Source organism: Pteropus vampyrus, unplaced genomic scaffold, assembly GCF_000151845.1.
Source record: "Pteropus vampyrus isolate Shadow unplaced genomic scaffold, Pvam_2.0 Scaffold340, whole genome shotgun sequence".
NCBI classification, from domain to species: domain Eukaryota; kingdom Metazoa; phylum Chordata; class Mammalia; order Chiroptera; family Pteropodidae; genus Pteropus; species Pteropus vampyrus.
This window is the reverse complement of record NW_011889121.1, coordinates 2,106,265-2,123,315: the sequence shown is the minus strand read 5'-3', so window position 1 is coordinate 2,123,315 and position 17,051 is coordinate 2,106,265. Positions and strand designations below refer to the sequence as shown.

The window sequence follows — 17,051 nt, the reverse complement described above, 5'->3', positions numbered from 1 at the left end:
AGACCCTCATCTTGTTCATCATGTTTCACTCTCCCAGTCGTTCACCGTACTCCAGTCATCATGAAGCTTTTCCCATTTTTGAATAATTTGAATAATTTCCTGCCTTACTACCTCTACCTATACTATCCACCATTATCCCTTGACTCATCTAATTACCACTTATCCTTTAGTTCTATGTTTAAAGAGAATTTTCTTTGATAAGATCAGTCCCTCAATCATATACCTTTTAAAATGTTATATTTATGCCTCTACCTCTCATCACACTTGTTTTAAATCACACTTTTGATTATTTGTCCGATATCTGTCTTTCTCACAAAACTATAAACTCTATGAGGACAGTAGTATTTCTAGCATCCCCAAAAGTGTCTAGAATATTTATTCTTAATAAATGTTTGAATGAATTTTTGAAATCAATAATTTGATGCCAGGTGGTGATATAAGTGCTATAAAGAAAAGTGAAGCAAGGCAAAAAAAAATAGAGAAAGATTAAGGTCAAGGAAGTTTTATTTTAGAGATAGAAGTCTTGAAAGGGCTTTCTATTGAGGTGACATTTGAGCAGAGGACTGGATGAAGACATGTAAGCCTTGCAGTATCTGTGGATGGATGTTCCTGGTAGGAAGGATCAGTTAATGAAAATGTCCTAAGATGGGAATTAGCCTGGAATGTTTGAAGAGAAATAAGGTCAGTCGGTGTGATTAGAAGGAAAAAAGGAAAGATATAGAAGGTAGAATGGGAGAAGAGAAGAGAAAGAGGTTATCGGGGGGTATATTACAAAGTATCTTACAGGTTATAATAAGGCCTTTTGTCCTAAGGATGATGAGAAGCCAATGGAGAAATCTGAAACAGCGGCATGATCTGTGTGTGTGTGCGTGCGTGCGTGCGTGCGTGCGTGTGTGTGTGTGTGTGTGTTAAACATCTTACTATCTTTTGACTAATCTAGACTATGAATGGGAACTATGTTAGATTCAAATTATGAAGACAAGATTTTCTGGTTTTCATTCTTCAAGCTGTAACTTCACTGAGGTAATAACTTTTAAAAGTTCAGTGATCTGACAAAATTTTTACCACCTCAACATTTTTAATATAGCATATGAGAAAATTTTATTTGGGGATGTGTTTTATTGTTTTCAGTCTTATTGTTATGTGGATTCAATTGGCTTTTCCTCTGTCATCTTCCCCTCAAAATATTCAATGAGTTTGATATGATATCCTTTGTCCTGAAATGGGGGTAATTTATAAAATCAAGTTCTTTAATATTTAATCGTTACTTAACAACGGAAGCTTATTCTAAGGTTGTCTATAACATGGGATTATATAGCAACAAGCTAATATTAGTTAATCAATATCTTAAATTTTATGCAGGTGATCATTTTGTAACCAGCCTAATAGTTTATTTATTTTACTGATTTATATGCTCACAATAAATTTTAAAAATTGTATATATTGAATAGGACACAATTTTTCTCTGTAATTGGATGAAAATCTGTTTCCAAGAAGTTCAATGATAACTTAAAGGATTATAAATATAAAATGGTGGACAAAATTATTTCTCTTGGGATGCTCATGGTTATTATATGCATTTGATAGAATTATTTAGAGCATATATTCTTTATGATGGTTTTTAGATTAATTTTTAAGAAAGTGGTAGTGTATTACTCTAACTTTTTAATTAAATTAATATGAATAATATAAAGTCTGGTAAAAAGTTTTTTTAAGTGTCATTGAGATATAATTGATACGTAATAAACTGTAAATATTTAAAATGTACAACTTTATATGTTTTGATATCTCTATATTTGTCTGTCTATACACCCATCCTCCATGAAACCATCACTGTAGTCAAGATAGTGGATTATCCATCATCTCAAAAGTTTCCTCATGACTCTTTATAATCCCCTCCTCTATGTTCCTCATCCCTACCTTCCCTAGGCAACCACTAATCTGCTTACTGTCACTAAGGTTCATTTGCATTTTCTAGAGTTTTCTATCAGTGAAATAATAGAGTATGTACTCTTTTGATTTGGTTTTTTACAGTCAGCATAATTCTTTTGCACTTGGTTCATTGTGGTGCATATATCAATAGTCCATTCTTTTCCATGGCAAGATGGTATTCTATTGTATAGGTATATCATGGTTCGTTTATCCATTCACATAATGATGAACATGTGGATTGTTTCCAGGTTGGGGCTATTACAAATATAATTGCTATGAATATTCATGTAAAAGCTTCTTTGATAGACATATGCTTTAATGTCTCTCAGAGTGGAAAGACTGGCTCTTATGTATATGTCTACCTTTTTAAGAAACTGCCAGACTGTTTTCCAAAGTGGTTTCTGCCAGACTCTTTTTTAAAGTGTATTTTTTTTTAACCATTTTATATTTCCATCGGTAGTGTATGAGAATTCTAATTCCTGTTTTAAAAATCTTTGTAAATCCCTTGTATCTCTTTCACAGTTTTTATCTGTCATAATAATTTCCTATCTGGCCCTCTCATTGATAATATCTAACAGTCATTAAACATTTAAAAGATGTCAGGCATTGTAGTAAATATTTTACAATCATTATCTTATTTAATTCTCACAATAATGCAAAAGAGAGATCATTCTTTATTACGTAAGTGTAAACAGAGAATAAGTTACTTACCCTACAACACGTTAATGTCAAGCCATGGATCTGTGGTATGAACTTAGATTGCCAGACTTTGGACACAGTGATATTAACCAATGTGCTATATTCTCCCATCCTGTAGGCAAAGGGTTCTAGCATGAACCCCTTTTAAACCTGTTGAAGCTTAAAGCCCTAATACCTTAAGACCTTTGACAGCTAGTGAAGCTTGTCTGAATTATATTTAAATACACAAAATAACATATTTAGGATTACAGCAGAAACCAGTTGTATTTAAATACAGTTTTCTAAATGTTTTAAAAGCACTGATGTAATACTATATACATACTTCCTTATTAACACATTAAATAACATGATATAGTGATCGGTTTAAGAACAACCATAATTTCAAAGTAATGATAAATGTAAAATCATACTGTGAAATATATGCATCATCTATAAAATGATGTGAAAAACTTTTGATTTTTATTAGCAACAGAGTTACAGGTACTGCTAATTCTACTATGATTGATAGCTTACAAACATAAATGAAAATAATGCTACCCTTTTGTTAGAGATGAATGGAAAAAAATATGTACTATTTTCTCATTCAAGTTAACAGATGTCAGAATTCTATCCATGGACCTTCTGACCTGAGTTTAGAGCTCTAATCCTTGCTCATAAGCTACATGAAATAGGATTCATGTCTGTTTTGATCATCACCATCTGAAAGTGTATTGCATAAAACAGATTCTACTGAATGAATGATGAATGGAATACAGTTTTCAAATAATTCACTGGAATTTAGAATTTAGCAGTGAACAACACAAACATGATCTCGTTTCATAAACTAATAGTATATCAGAAAATACAATTAAATAAAGTCATGTGACTCCCCAGCCATATTATTTAACTTTTCAGAGCCTCAGTTTTCTCATATGTAAAATGCATATAATAATAGTCACCCTCATAAATTCAGTATGAAGATTACATAAGTATCAATATAGTAGCAATAGATACATACATATATAGGTGTATGTTGTGTGTGAGAGAACAGTATCTACCACCTTCTGTTGTATAAATATTTGCCATTATAATGAAGACATAGGAAGTACAAGATGCTATGAAATTGCATAGCAGGGGAATATAATTTTATCTAGGGGATAAAAAATGCCTAATATAGCAAATTATGTTTCAAGCTGATAACTAAAGATTGGATGGAAGGTAGGCAATCAAAAGTGAGGGGAAGCTTATGGAAAGGGGAAACAGAATATGCAGTATTTCTGAGACAGAAGCAAAATGTTTTATAGAGGAAAAAAAAAAGATGTCCATTATGGCTGGAATAAACTACGACAGAAGGAGGAGAGACAAGAGTTGAAGCTGGAGAGGTAAGCAGAGGCTAAGGGTAGAAACAAAACCATATGGTATTTATGTCATTCACAACCCCTAAGATAGATATGCTAACCACAAAAGTGATTTTTTTAAATAACCATAATTGATAAGTCAATATTTTCAGAATTATTATGTGGATGTGTATATTATTTTTGAGAAACTTTAGTGAGTTCAAATGGACTCAATTTGTATTTCTGCTTCTTTTTCTAGCACTTATAAATTAAACATAATAAGCCGTAAGTTACTAATTATTATGTATTTCCTAATTTATATAGGAATTGTATATTACATAAAAAATTGAAATGAAGGTAGAATAGCTACAGTGTATACACACACACACACACATGCGAGCCCGTGCGCACACACATGCGAGCCCGTGCGCGCGCGCGCACACACACACACACACACACACACACACACACTCCTTAGGGAAACAGTATTTCAGAACAGTGACATGTCTCACATATGCTAAATTAATTATTGCTTATAGTTTCATAATAGAGCTACCCAGCAAGCTGTTTATTTGTTGTAAGGATGGGGTTAGCTCCCCTACCAAGCTGAATATCTAATTGATGGTTGAAAGCAAACATAAGATTTTATCAATTCTCCCTTTTAAAGTTTTTCTCCTGAAAACACTTAAATTTTCCTGTTTCATCATTTCAAACTATAGCTATTAATCCCCTGAGAGAAGTAATCTTAGAAGTTTTAAATAAAATTAATATTGTAGAAGTAATGATAATTGTAATTTTTAAAATACTAAATCATGCATGGTATTTTCAAAATACAAAATGTATTTTTCTAAAATGACACTTATTTACTTGGTAAACAAGTTATGTGAGAGAGTCAACTAATCTAATTTCTTCCTAAAGAAAGTATTCCTCTTAAGTCAAAATATCAAGTATAAAGTCTGCTCTTGGGAGAAACAGAGTACTAGATTTTAAATGTCTTCAATGTGCAAAATAAATATTTTCTTTAAAAAAATTCTCTTATTAGAAAATTTGCCATAAAATCTTGAGGCAAATTCCATTTGAGAAAGAGCATGCTACATTTTATTATAAAGCAGAGATGTGGAGCTGAGCACACAGCACCCTTATTTCAAAGTACAATTAGAAGAGAGTTTTTACCCTTAAAAGGCTGTGAAGATAAGTGAAAATCAGCCAAAATTTCTGTGTGAATAATACGATGTTTGGCGAAGGAACTCCATTCTTGGTATAGTTAGGAAAAGAATGTCATCCAAAGGCTTTGCATCTGTACAGAGGACAGAGTGAGTAGATACTGAAAGAGATTTGCAGATCCACTGTTTTTTAGGCAGGAAGAATGCTCGTTAAATTCAGAACGCTGCTCTGGCTCGTGTTTGCTCTGAGGTGTAGGTTTTGTTCCACTGACGTATCAGATAGTCAGAGTGGTTACCACACCGACGTTGTAGCAGCTGCATAATAAATGACTGAAAGAATCATGTTAGGCATGCCCACCTAACCTAACTTGAATCATGCGAAAGGGGAGCTGTTGGAATTCAAATAGACTTTCTGGTTCCCAGCAGTCGGCAGTAATAGAATGCTTTCAGGAAGATGACAGAATCAGGAGAAAGATGCTGTTTTGCACTATCTTGATTTGTTACAGCAGCCAACTTATTGGCATGATGGAGTGACAGGAAAAACAGCTGGCATGGAAGGTAGGATTATTAAAGCTATTACATCATTATGAATACAATTAGAAGCTGACCATGACAAAGCATATGTTAGAACAAGCAGCTGTTGGTAGCTGGGGTTTGTTGCCGAGCTCTTCAAACTCTGCAAACAGTGTTGCTTTTACAGAATGGATTTGAAAATTTCCTTGTGCTGTGTTAGGTTTTGGGGGAGGGGGGGTGCTTATCTCCAACCTCAGGGAAACACTTCTGTGATAGAAATCAGTGTTAGAAGATTTTAGAATAAAGTATTTTTCAAGAGTCTAGGCTTCTTCAGGTAGATGATAATGGGGTGAGGGGGGGGGCTCTATGGGGAAATCTACCCCAGCTCAGTTACATGCAGTTTAGTTATAAGGACTGATTGATATATTGGCATATTAAGACACTGAGAGAAATAAATGTATAGAATGTTTGAATAGGTTGGAAATTGTTACACTGTTTGGTTTCTGTTTTATAGGGAGTTTGGCTGTCAGTCTTTTCTCCTCATCAGTTTCTAGCTTTTGACATTTATTCAGTCATTCTGCATTATATGAAGAAAATACATCAATATCTCCTGCAGGGCTTTTCAACAACTCTAGCATCTGTTTCAGCTATTGAACTGTATTCACGTTTTGCCAAGTTGATGTCGACCCAGCTGGTCTATCATTTCTCGCTTGATTACTGCTCTTAATTTCTGTGTATCAGCTTGTTTCAGATAGGGCTTTGAAGATTGTTAATGAAAATGACAGAAAATGATAAATTATTAACAATTGGAACATTTACTTATTTAGGAACCTTCACGAGTTTTGTCTTACATTCTTTCTTGCCTACGTACAATTTTTAGAACCCTTTTGCTGTTTTGCAATATTTCTTTCCCATACAATCAGTAGATTATACTTATGAGTACTTTTAAACAAATGAAGCATGAGCCTGGACTGTATTTGGCTCTAAAAATAAAGTTTTGGGGGAAAGGAGGAACAATTTAAGCTTTTTTGTGGAAACTGTGCATAGTTTTCCATATTCTATCTTCATATGCTGTCACGGGAATCTGTCAGTGAGTATATATCAGACTGAACGTATTGAAATAATTTTTATCACCACTAGGGTAACAAGAAAATAAAACATTCAAAGCTGTTTTTAACAAGTGATTGCTTAAAACAGATGTCAAGTAATATAAAAATAGATCTTTCTGAGTATTAAAAGCATGATTGTTAGCTCTCTATATAATGCAGGATCTTTCAGCTTTCTTCCCCATCTCCCCAATAACTGGAGTAGCTAAATCATCCAAGTTAATAGACTATCATGTATGAACATCTAACATGACCTTTTGGCGTACACAGTATTGCTCACATGTGCTGTACCTTTTTTGTAGTAATTGTAATATCCCAGACAGTCTGGTCCAGGAACACTACTATTATGTAACTTTTCTCCCTAAATGTTAGTCCATATTTTTCAATTACGTATTCCTCTTAGAAAGAGTGACTTAAGACAACATGTATTAAATATTAGCGAATTAATTAGAAACTGATAGGCTGATTATACTACTTGGATTCATCCAACTTAATTACTAACTTATGCTTTGAAAAATAGTCAGAGCTTGTGATGAGTACTTTTTAACCTTGAAGCATACATGACTGGTTTAATATATGATTCATAATTCATACATACAGCAGGAAACAAAATAGTTTTTAGATATGTGATTTCAGCAGCAAACTTAGTTTAAATAATGTGGTTCAGGCAACCTAATTATTTCCTGTTAATACTTTTGAGTACTGTATGTGCTTGTGTATAGTCTCTTACAGGACTTCTTTAATCTTTCAGAAGCTCAGAGACTGACAGGGAATTTTGAATCCACACGATATTGGGTTATTTCTCGATTGGTTGAAAAAAATCATCTATATCTGTACTATTGTTTAAAATACAGTTCTCTTCTATCATTTTTATTTTTCAACTTTATAACCGTTTTGAGTGACAGTTTAAGTCTGGACAAACTTTTATATTACATCTTTTATAGGACTTTCCTTTTGTGAATTGTCTCCTGTGAGGAAAATGTGAGCTTCCTGTTAGCCTCATACTCCTGTTACCATAGTTACTTTAAAAAGAAGGCTTCTTCTTTCAATGAAGATAGTGTAATTTAAATCAGCCACTGGACTCCCCAAACTGTGGTTTTTTTGTTTGTAGTCTAGGCTGCTTCATTTGTGACTAGGAAGTGCTCTGTATTTGATGCCACTGATGAATGGAGAGGACAGACACTAGGTGGCACCAGCTGTTGATTATTAATGAAATCTTAAGGGCTTTGGGCCACACACCTGAAGAGCAGGCATACCCTTATTGAAAATTGCATTTGTAAGAGTTACAAATGCTTGCTGATCTCTGTCTCTGGAACATAATTAGCATGCAAAGTGATAAGACCATATGAAGTCTCCAAACTCAATTGCTTGATTTTGTGTTTTCTGAAGGGATTCAGAAAAAAATGAAGAAGAAATGCATAAAAATAGAAAGTATGTGAAAGAGAAGTAGGGCAATGAAATGGACTAGAAACATAAATATTTTTAAGTATGAAATTATATAAATCTCTCTTAATTTTACTCAGTTCTCTACAAACCTAGATTGTTTTTTTTCTAGGATGTTTATAGTATAAAGGCAACTATAGCAACTATTTGTCTCTTTTAGGTAAAAATCTTATTGAGCATCATTATTTTTAATTCAAAAATGTCTTAGTTCTCCTTTAATGGTAATATTGTCTATTGCAAATTCCCACTTGTGATTGAGTTGCCTGCCTTCAGATGTATTGCTCTTCACCCAGAAAGATGAGCAAAGGGAGACAGTAGCAGTTAAGAAATATTCTTTGAAATGTTTTTCCTGAGAAGCTTGTTCCTTCCTGTTATTCTTCAATTCTCATGTCATCTATCTTTTAAGGATGAAAAAGCAAATAAAAACAAACCACGTAAGCATGTACACATACCCAGAGACATACACATACATCTGAAAAAAGAATCAAAACTGTTTAAAAAGATAGAGCCACAACAACATTTTAAATTGATCCTGGAATTAACAAACTAAAATAAAAAAGGAAAAGGAAAGTCCATAATTAGGGTGAGGAGATTAAATATCTGGTCACATTGGAAATTTTTTTCCTAGAAAAATAAGCAGTATTGTTCCCACTGTGACAATATGTAAGAATTCTGAGATTTAGAATGATGGGAAAGGTAATGTAGACTACAGAGAGATTCTATGAAACAGTATGAGATATAGCTAGTTATCTCAATTATACCATGGAATTTATTGAAGTTTTATAATGTAGTCAGGATGGAAAAAATGTTTGTCGTTTGATATGTGTAGTAGATTAATTAACTTGCTAAATTATTCTTCCTTTGGTATGTTAATTAATGAATTATTGTAGACCAAGAGAGAGGCCTCTCATAGGACTATGATGTAGTTCTATCAAATTGGCTCTATCTGATTTGGACCTAATTTTTCTTAGTGTGGGCTATAATTTTGACCTTGGCCCCGCTTGGCCTGTGAAATATTAATACCCAAAACATGAAGGAAGATCAAAATAGCTTGTCTAGCTGGAAAGGAGAGCAAATACATTGAATTATTAGTGTACCAAAGGCTTATGACCACCTAGAAAATGTAATGAAGCAAAAAATAAGATGAATTTTAATAGGAATAATGCCCTACACTAAGATTCAAAATTAGTCTGGCAAGTATGATATGCAAGAGAGTTAAAGCTTAACAATAATTCATTGAATCAAAGTTAATGATTTTGTTGGCCATAATTTTAGTATCAATCACATTCCCAAATGGCATCGAAACAAAATAAAACTAAGTAATGTTTGACATGTATCCTTTCAGGAAGAAAATGAAAAAGAGAGAACAAATTTTAGAAGAAAAATTTTCGTAGAGGAACAAGATGATATACGACGAACTTTAACATTTGTGAGAGTGTTCAGTGAAAAAGATCTGGATGGTGAAAGGTCCTAGAAACTACAACATTTGAGAGGCATTGAAGGTACTAGAAAAGAGAAAAGTCGAAGAATGTTTTAAGGAATAAGAATAAAAACTAAACTGATTTCAAATATTAGAGGAGCTATAATACAGAAGGATTAAACTCATTCGTATCTTGTCAATAGTGAAGAAAACATATTCTTCCAGTTAATTGTCTAAGCAGAGAGTTGACTAGTCTGTGAGATATTATACTCCTTGTTGCTAAGGTATTCAGTGCTGGAAATGGAGTTCCTGCACTAAGGAGAAATTGAAGAAGAAAATGTCAGATAATTTATAATTTTAAGAATCTGTAAGTCTAATTATTTCATGAAAAAAATATTTTCATATATTTCTTTTAATAGGAATAATGCCCTACACTAAGATTCAAAATTAGTCTGGCAAGTATGATATGCATATCATCCTTTTCATATATTTCTTCAAGTGTCTCTAGTATTCCACTGGAACCCTCCAAACTGGGAGTCAGCAAATTATGGCTCATGTGCCATGCATGTTTCCTTCTGTTCAGCCAACCAGCTAAGAATGTTTTTTTCCTTTCTAAATGATTTTTTTAGAAATATAAATATTTTGTGACACATAAAAATGTCAATTAAATGTCTTAATAAAGTTTTAGTGAGATATAACCATACCTATCTGTATACATATTATCTATGGCTGTGTTCATGCTAACACAGTTTTTAAGTAGTTGTGACAGAAACCAAAAGGACCACAAAGCCAAAAATATTTACTGTATGACTTTTAGTAGCAAAAGTTTGCTGATCTCATTTCTAGACTCTTAGGAGAACTTATGTTTTTGTTCATTGAATTAAGTGTCTATAACAAGCTAGGTCAAAATTAAACATCATCTGAAGACCATCAATAACAGAAATTGCAACCACCCGTAGTATTTTAGTACTGCAGACATTAAAAAGTGGTTCAATTATACAGCTTAGTAGTTAATGAAGGAGATATTTTGGCTGTTGATCCATTGTGAGAGTTTACTTCCTGAGGAATGTTTATTATTTAATGTCACTAAAAATTTTTTGAGGTATCTGCAATCACTGACATTATAGTATATGCTTTGCCTAAGCTCACTGCTTTTGCAGAATTTGCCTATTTGCTAAGATTCAGTTATTTTTTGTTACGCTTCAGTTATTGTGTAATTTCATTAGAAATAGAAAGTGCAGAAATCAATGGAAAATAAAGTAACTGAGTGGGAATCACTTCTTGCAGCTGCCCTTTTCTATCTTCATAAGTTCTATGAACTCTCTAAGTGGCTTTTGCATTAGAGCTCTGGAAAGGTGCTCACCTTATAAAAAAAGATAAGGATGTTCTTGATCAAATATTATCTACAGAGGATCAAAGAATAGCAAAATAAAAATATGTGCACTGTATTATAAAAGAACAATTGAGGCTGTTAATAAATAATTGATAGGACATGCTAGAGTTAAAAGTTAGCAGTGAGATATTTCCCTGAACATGTGGATATAAGAAAAGAGATTTTTTTTCCAAATTACATGAAAACCATAATTAGATTCTAAGCATAAAATTGAGAGATTCTAGATTTATAGTACTATATGAAAATTTCTATAATTCCATGATTGTGAAACTAAAATTCCCTGGATTTTTTTTTTTTTTAATGAGGAAGGATATCATTTCTGCTCACTGGACGTTCCTGTAAAACCCATAGGATTCTTATTTTATTTCCACGAGGATGTTACTGAGCAGCTATCTTGTGATGCTTGTCTCTATGGTAACAGATATAAGGCTTAAGGGTCTGAAGGAAATTCTTCCTATTGGTTTAAGAATATGAAGCAATGAAGGAGACTCACTGAGGAAGAGGATAAAGCTGAGGGAAGGCAAAAGAGGCAACTGAGAAAAAAACTGTCATGAGAGAGCTGTTTTGTGTGTGAAAATGATTTCATTTCTTCTTTGTCTTAGAATGAAATAAAAACCAACATGCTAAGTAAAGTTTAAAATAAAATTCTTAAAAAATATTGTTTTTCAACCATCCAGTCAATTTTGTGTAATTACAGTCATAACAGATTTTTTCCTTAGTTGGCTTGCTTTTCGCTTCATAGAAAAAGATTGCTTCTTGCCTGAAATTGATAAGAGGAGGGCTTCTACCTCTGGCAAATTTAGTTCTTGTTATTGCTATCAAAGATCTTGATCTTTTAAAAGACTTTCTTTTCTTGATTCCAAGGGTGAGAATATTGAGCTCTGGTTGGCATTCCTAATAATCACTGAGCTTCTTGGGAATTATGAAAATACACACACTGTCCTTCCATGATACTTTTTTTAGGTCCATTTCTACTAAAGACTAGTAAAAAGTAAAGCAAGTGTACCATTTATTTGGAAATTGAGCATTTTTTAGAGTGTGTTAGGTAAGATTTTATGTTTTTATATGTTTTAATTTATCTTATTAAAATAATAAAAGTAAACAAAAAATTAGATGTTTAAAAACATTTGATTTTCTATTTATTTTACTTCTTTATCTTTTACTTTTAGTACAGAAAATAAGAACCTATCATGTTTTAATTGTTTCAAAAGGAAATAAATATGGCTCTCTTTTCCCTTTGATTTAAAGTATATATGCAATATGTTATCAAATAGCCAATTTTATTTAAAATATTTGTGCAATTTATATATCCTTCAGGAAAATATAATTCACAGAGAATAGAAATGGTTGTCTTACTATAAAGTTTTTATACATATTTCAATATTAATCCAGAGTTGGTGTTTGATTTTTCCCGATGTCTTCACATATTATATGTTAGCATCAAAGGGAAAAAAAATAAAACAATGACAAGTGAGCAAAAATTCTTTCTTATTTTTTGTTTTTTAATTTAATTGTTATTTCTGATTGAAAAAGTGACCTAAAAGTTGTAAAAAGACTTTATAAATACAGAAAATAATAAAAAGTAAATGCTTCCTCTAGTAATCACATTACTCAGAGATGATAAATATTGACATTTTCCCAGCAATTTTTCTAGGCATAAAAATATATATTTAATTAAATTTTATCCTACTGAATGCTGCGTTTAAGGCACTAGGTTTATAACTATAGATTCAACTTTAGTTTATTATTCAAATACTCTTGATTTTTAATGATTTCATCAGACAAGAATCAAAAGTAGTATATTAAAAGTACATAATTCAAAAATTAGTCTATCAATTTTTATTATATTTTAATAGATTGTTTTCTTCACATTTTTATTTTTAACATTTAAAAGTGTACAACTGATATACCTTTATTCCATATTGTAGCTTTAAAAGTATCTAGAACGTATTTCAAAAAATAATGGAGGCTTTGCACATAATTTTTCTTGTTTGTCTATTAAGGAAACTTACCTGGAGTAAAAAAAAAAAATGGAATTCAGAAAATATATTAAGGATTGAGATTTTTGCTAGCATAGAATGACCTCTTTCAACTTATTTAGTGTTTTTGGTTTGAATTGTACTTTGAAACTAAAATTTCTGTCCTTGTTTTATTTTGTCTTAAATTTGCTTTTTATAGTTTTGCTACTTTTTCTATTTTTAAACATACTGTAGTTTTTTGTTTTGTTTGGAAGGGGGAGTGGGGAGGAGAAATCATGATATATACATCGTAAAAAGGAGAGCATTTGATTTTTTTTTGTTAACTCAGTGCTTTCTCTGTCATAGAGGTGTTTAAAACATTCACTTTTATCTATTTGAGTTGCAAAATAAGATACCTACATCATCCAGTTGTTTTTTTCTTCTGCGAAATTTCTTTTTGCTGTGACTTTTGCTATGTGAACTCTGCTTTAGCTGATCTTTTCTTCCCATAGGTCAGGGATTCTTTTTTAAAAAAATTAGTTTAAGGTATATAGTACATTGGTTAGACATTTATATAGTTTATAAAAATATACCTCTGATTACTCTATAATCCATCTGGCTCTACACATAGCCATTGCAATACTATTGACTATATTCTCTATGCTGTACCTTACAGCCCCGTGGCTATTTTTTAACTATTAATTTGTACTTCCTCAACCCTTCACCTGTTTCTCCCCTCTGGCAATCATCAGATTGTCCTCTGTATCTGTGAGTCTGTTTTGTTTAGCTTGCTCCTTTTGTTCCTTAGATTCTGCATATAAGTGAAATCATATGATATTTATCTTTCTCTGTCTGACTTATTTCGCTCAGCATAACTTCTAGGTCCATCTATATTGTAACAAAAGGTGGGATTCACTTTTTATGGTTGAGTAATAATATTCCATTCTATCTATGAACCATAACTTCTTTATCAGTCATCTGTTGAAGGGCATTTATGTTGCTTCCATATCTTGAGTATTGTAAATTGTGCTGCCATGAACATAGGGGCACATAGATCTTTTCGAATGAGTTGTAGTTTTCTTTGGATAAATACTCAGACATGCAATTGCTGGGTCAAAAGATATATCCATTTTTAAGTTTTTGAGAAACCTCCAGACTGTTTTCCATAGTGGCTGCACCTATTTGCAATCCTACCAACAGTGTATAAGAGTTCCCTTTTCTCCACATTCTCGCCAACACTTGTTCTTTGATTTATAGATGATAGCCATTCTGACAGGTCTGAGGTGATAACTCATTGTAGTTTTAATTTGCATTTCTCTGATGATTAGTGACCTTGAGCATCTTTTCATATGTCTACTGGCCATTTGTATTTCCTCTTTGGAGAAATAACTATTCAGGTCTTCTGCCCATTTTTTTAATTGGATTGTTTGCTTTTTGTTGTTGAGTTATGAGTACTTTATAAATTTTGGATATTAATCCCTTGTCGGATGTATCATAGGTGAATATCTTCTCCCATTCAATAGGTCATCTTTGTGTTTTGTTGATGGTTTCTTTCATCGTGCAATATCTCTTTAGTTTGATGCAGTCCCATTTGTTTATTTTTTTCTTTTGTTTCCCAGCCCGAGGAGATATATCAGAAAAGAAATTACTAATAGCAATTTCAGAGAGTTTACTACCTTTGTTTCCTTCTAGAAGTTTTATGGTTTGGAGTTTTACATTTAAGTCTTTAACCCATTTTGATTTTTTCCTTGTATATGGTGTAAGAAGTTTGTCCAGTTTTATTGTTTTGCATCTATCTGTTCTTCCAATACAATGTTGAATAGAAGTGTTGAAAGTGAGCATCCTTGTCTTGTTCCTGATATTAAGGAAAACGCTTTTAGCCTTTCCCCACTGAGTATGATGTTAGCTGTGGGTTTGTCATATATTGTCTTTATTATGTTAAGGTATGTTCCCTCTATTCCCACTTTGCTGAGAGTTTTTATCATGAATGGATGCTGGATTTTGGCAAATGCTTTTTCTGCATCTATTAATATGATCACATGATTTTTATCTTTCAGTTTGTTTATGTGGTGTATCACATTAATCAATATGTGGATATTGTACCAACCTTGCATCCCAGGAATAAATCCAACTTGATCATGGTGTATGATATTTTTAATGTATTGCTGAATTCAGTTTGCTAATGTTTTTTGAGAATTTTCGCATCAATTTTCATAAGGGATATCAGCCTATAGTTTTATTTTCTGTAATGTCTTTGTCTGGTTTTGGAATCAGGATAATGGTGGATTTGTAAAAAGAATTGGGAAGATTTTCCTCCTCTTGAATTTTTTGGAGTAGTTTGAGAAGACTAGGTGTTAATTCTTTAAATGTTTGGTAAAATTCACCTATGAGGCTGTCTGGTCCTGGACTTTCATCTTCTTGGAGTTTTTTGATTACTGATTCAATTTTCTTGGTGGTAATCGATCAGTTTAGATTTTCTGTTTCTTCTTGACACCATCTTGGGAGATCGTATGTTTCTAGGAATGTATCCATTTCTTCTAGATTGTCCAATTTGTTGGCATATATAGCTCATAGTATTTTTTTGTAATCCTTGGTGTTTCTACAGAGTCTGTAGTTACTTCTCCTCTTTCATTTCTGATTTTGTAAAATTCTTAACAATAAATATAAAATACAATTTGGGGAGTTGATTATAAATACAATTCATATGGTATTTCATGAGATCAAATGAACAAATATTTCTTTATTATTCACAGGTCATAGTGTCTATTACTTTAAAAGATTTGACTTTTTTTGCCTTCCATTTTTATTTATTTTTCATTAAAATTATTGAGGTGACATTGGTTAATAAAATCATATAAGTTTCCTGTGTACAATTCAATAATACATCATATGTATATTGCATTGTGTGTTCATCACCCAAAGTGAAATCTCCTTTCATCTCTGTATATTTGACCCCTTTTACCTCTGTCTACCTCCCCACTACCTCTCTTCACTCTGGTAACTACTAATGCACTTTTTGTAAACATGAGTCTTTGTTTGTCATGTCTGTTGCTTTCAGTTTTATATCCCACTTATAAGTGCAATTATATGGTTCTCAACATTTCCTGCCTAACTTGTTTCGCTTATCATGATAATCTCAAGATCTATCCATGTTGTTGCAAATGGCAGTATTTCATCTTTTTCTAAAGGCTGAATAATATTCCATTGTATATATGTACCATATATTCTTTATCTAATCATTGAGGTTGTTTCTATATCTTGACCACTGTGAATAATGCTGCTATAAACATCAGAGTGCATATGTCTTTGCAGATAAATGTTTTCAAGTTTTTGGAGTAAATACCAGAAGAGGGATTACTGATTCATATAGTAATTCTATTCTTATTTTTTGAGGAATTTTCCTACTGTTTTCCATAGTGACTGTACCACTAGCAGTGTATGAGGATTCCTTTTTCCCCACAACCTCTCCAACAGTTGTTTTTATTTGTCCTGTTGATAATAACCATTCTAACAGGTATGAGGTGATGAGGTGGTATGTCATTGTGGTTTTGATTTGCATTTCCCTGATAGCTAGTGAAGTTGAGCATCCTTTCATATGTCTGTTGGCCATTTGTATGTCTTCTTAGGAGAAGTGTCCATTCAGGTCCTCTGCCCATTTTTTAATTGGATTATTTGTTCTGTTGTTGTTGTTGTTGTTGTGTTGTTAAGTTGTATGAGTTCTTTGTACATTTAGGAAATTAGGCCCTTATTGGAGGCATCGTTTGCAAATATATTCTCCCATTCAGATGATTGGCTTTGTCTTGTTGATGATTTCTTTTGCTGTGCAGAAGATTTTTATATGATATAGGCTCATTTATTTATTTTTGCTTTTACTTCTCTTGCTTTCGAGGTCAAATTCATAAAATCCTCTCTAAATTCAAAGTTCATGAGTCTAGGACCTATATTTTCTTCTGTGCAATTTATTGTTTCAGGTTTAATATTTAAGTCTTTGATCTATTTTGAGTTAATTGTGGTATATGGTGACAGCAGTCTAGTTTCATTTTTTTTTTCTTATGTGGCTTTCCAATTTTCCCACCACCATTTATTGAAAAGGCTTCTCTTTTTTTTA

At 32.3% G+C, this 17,051-nt stretch overlaps 1 protein-coding gene across 1 annotated transcript in view; it reads left to right on the top strand.

Annotated features, from left to right (window-relative positions):
* The first annotated feature begins 5,485 nt into the window (after positions 1 to 5,485).
* The window catches only part of DMD (dystrophin), a 2,089,898-nt gene continuing 2,078,332 nt past the window's right edge, over positions 5,486 to 17,051 (top strand). Inside the window, exon 1 of the mRNA XM_011378471.2 lies at positions 5,486 to 5,668. Coding sequence (XP_011376773.1) covers positions 5,662 to 5,668 — 7 coding nt within the window. The 5' untranslated portion in view covers positions 5,486 to 5,661. The remainder of the gene's footprint in view (positions 5,669 to 17,051) is intronic.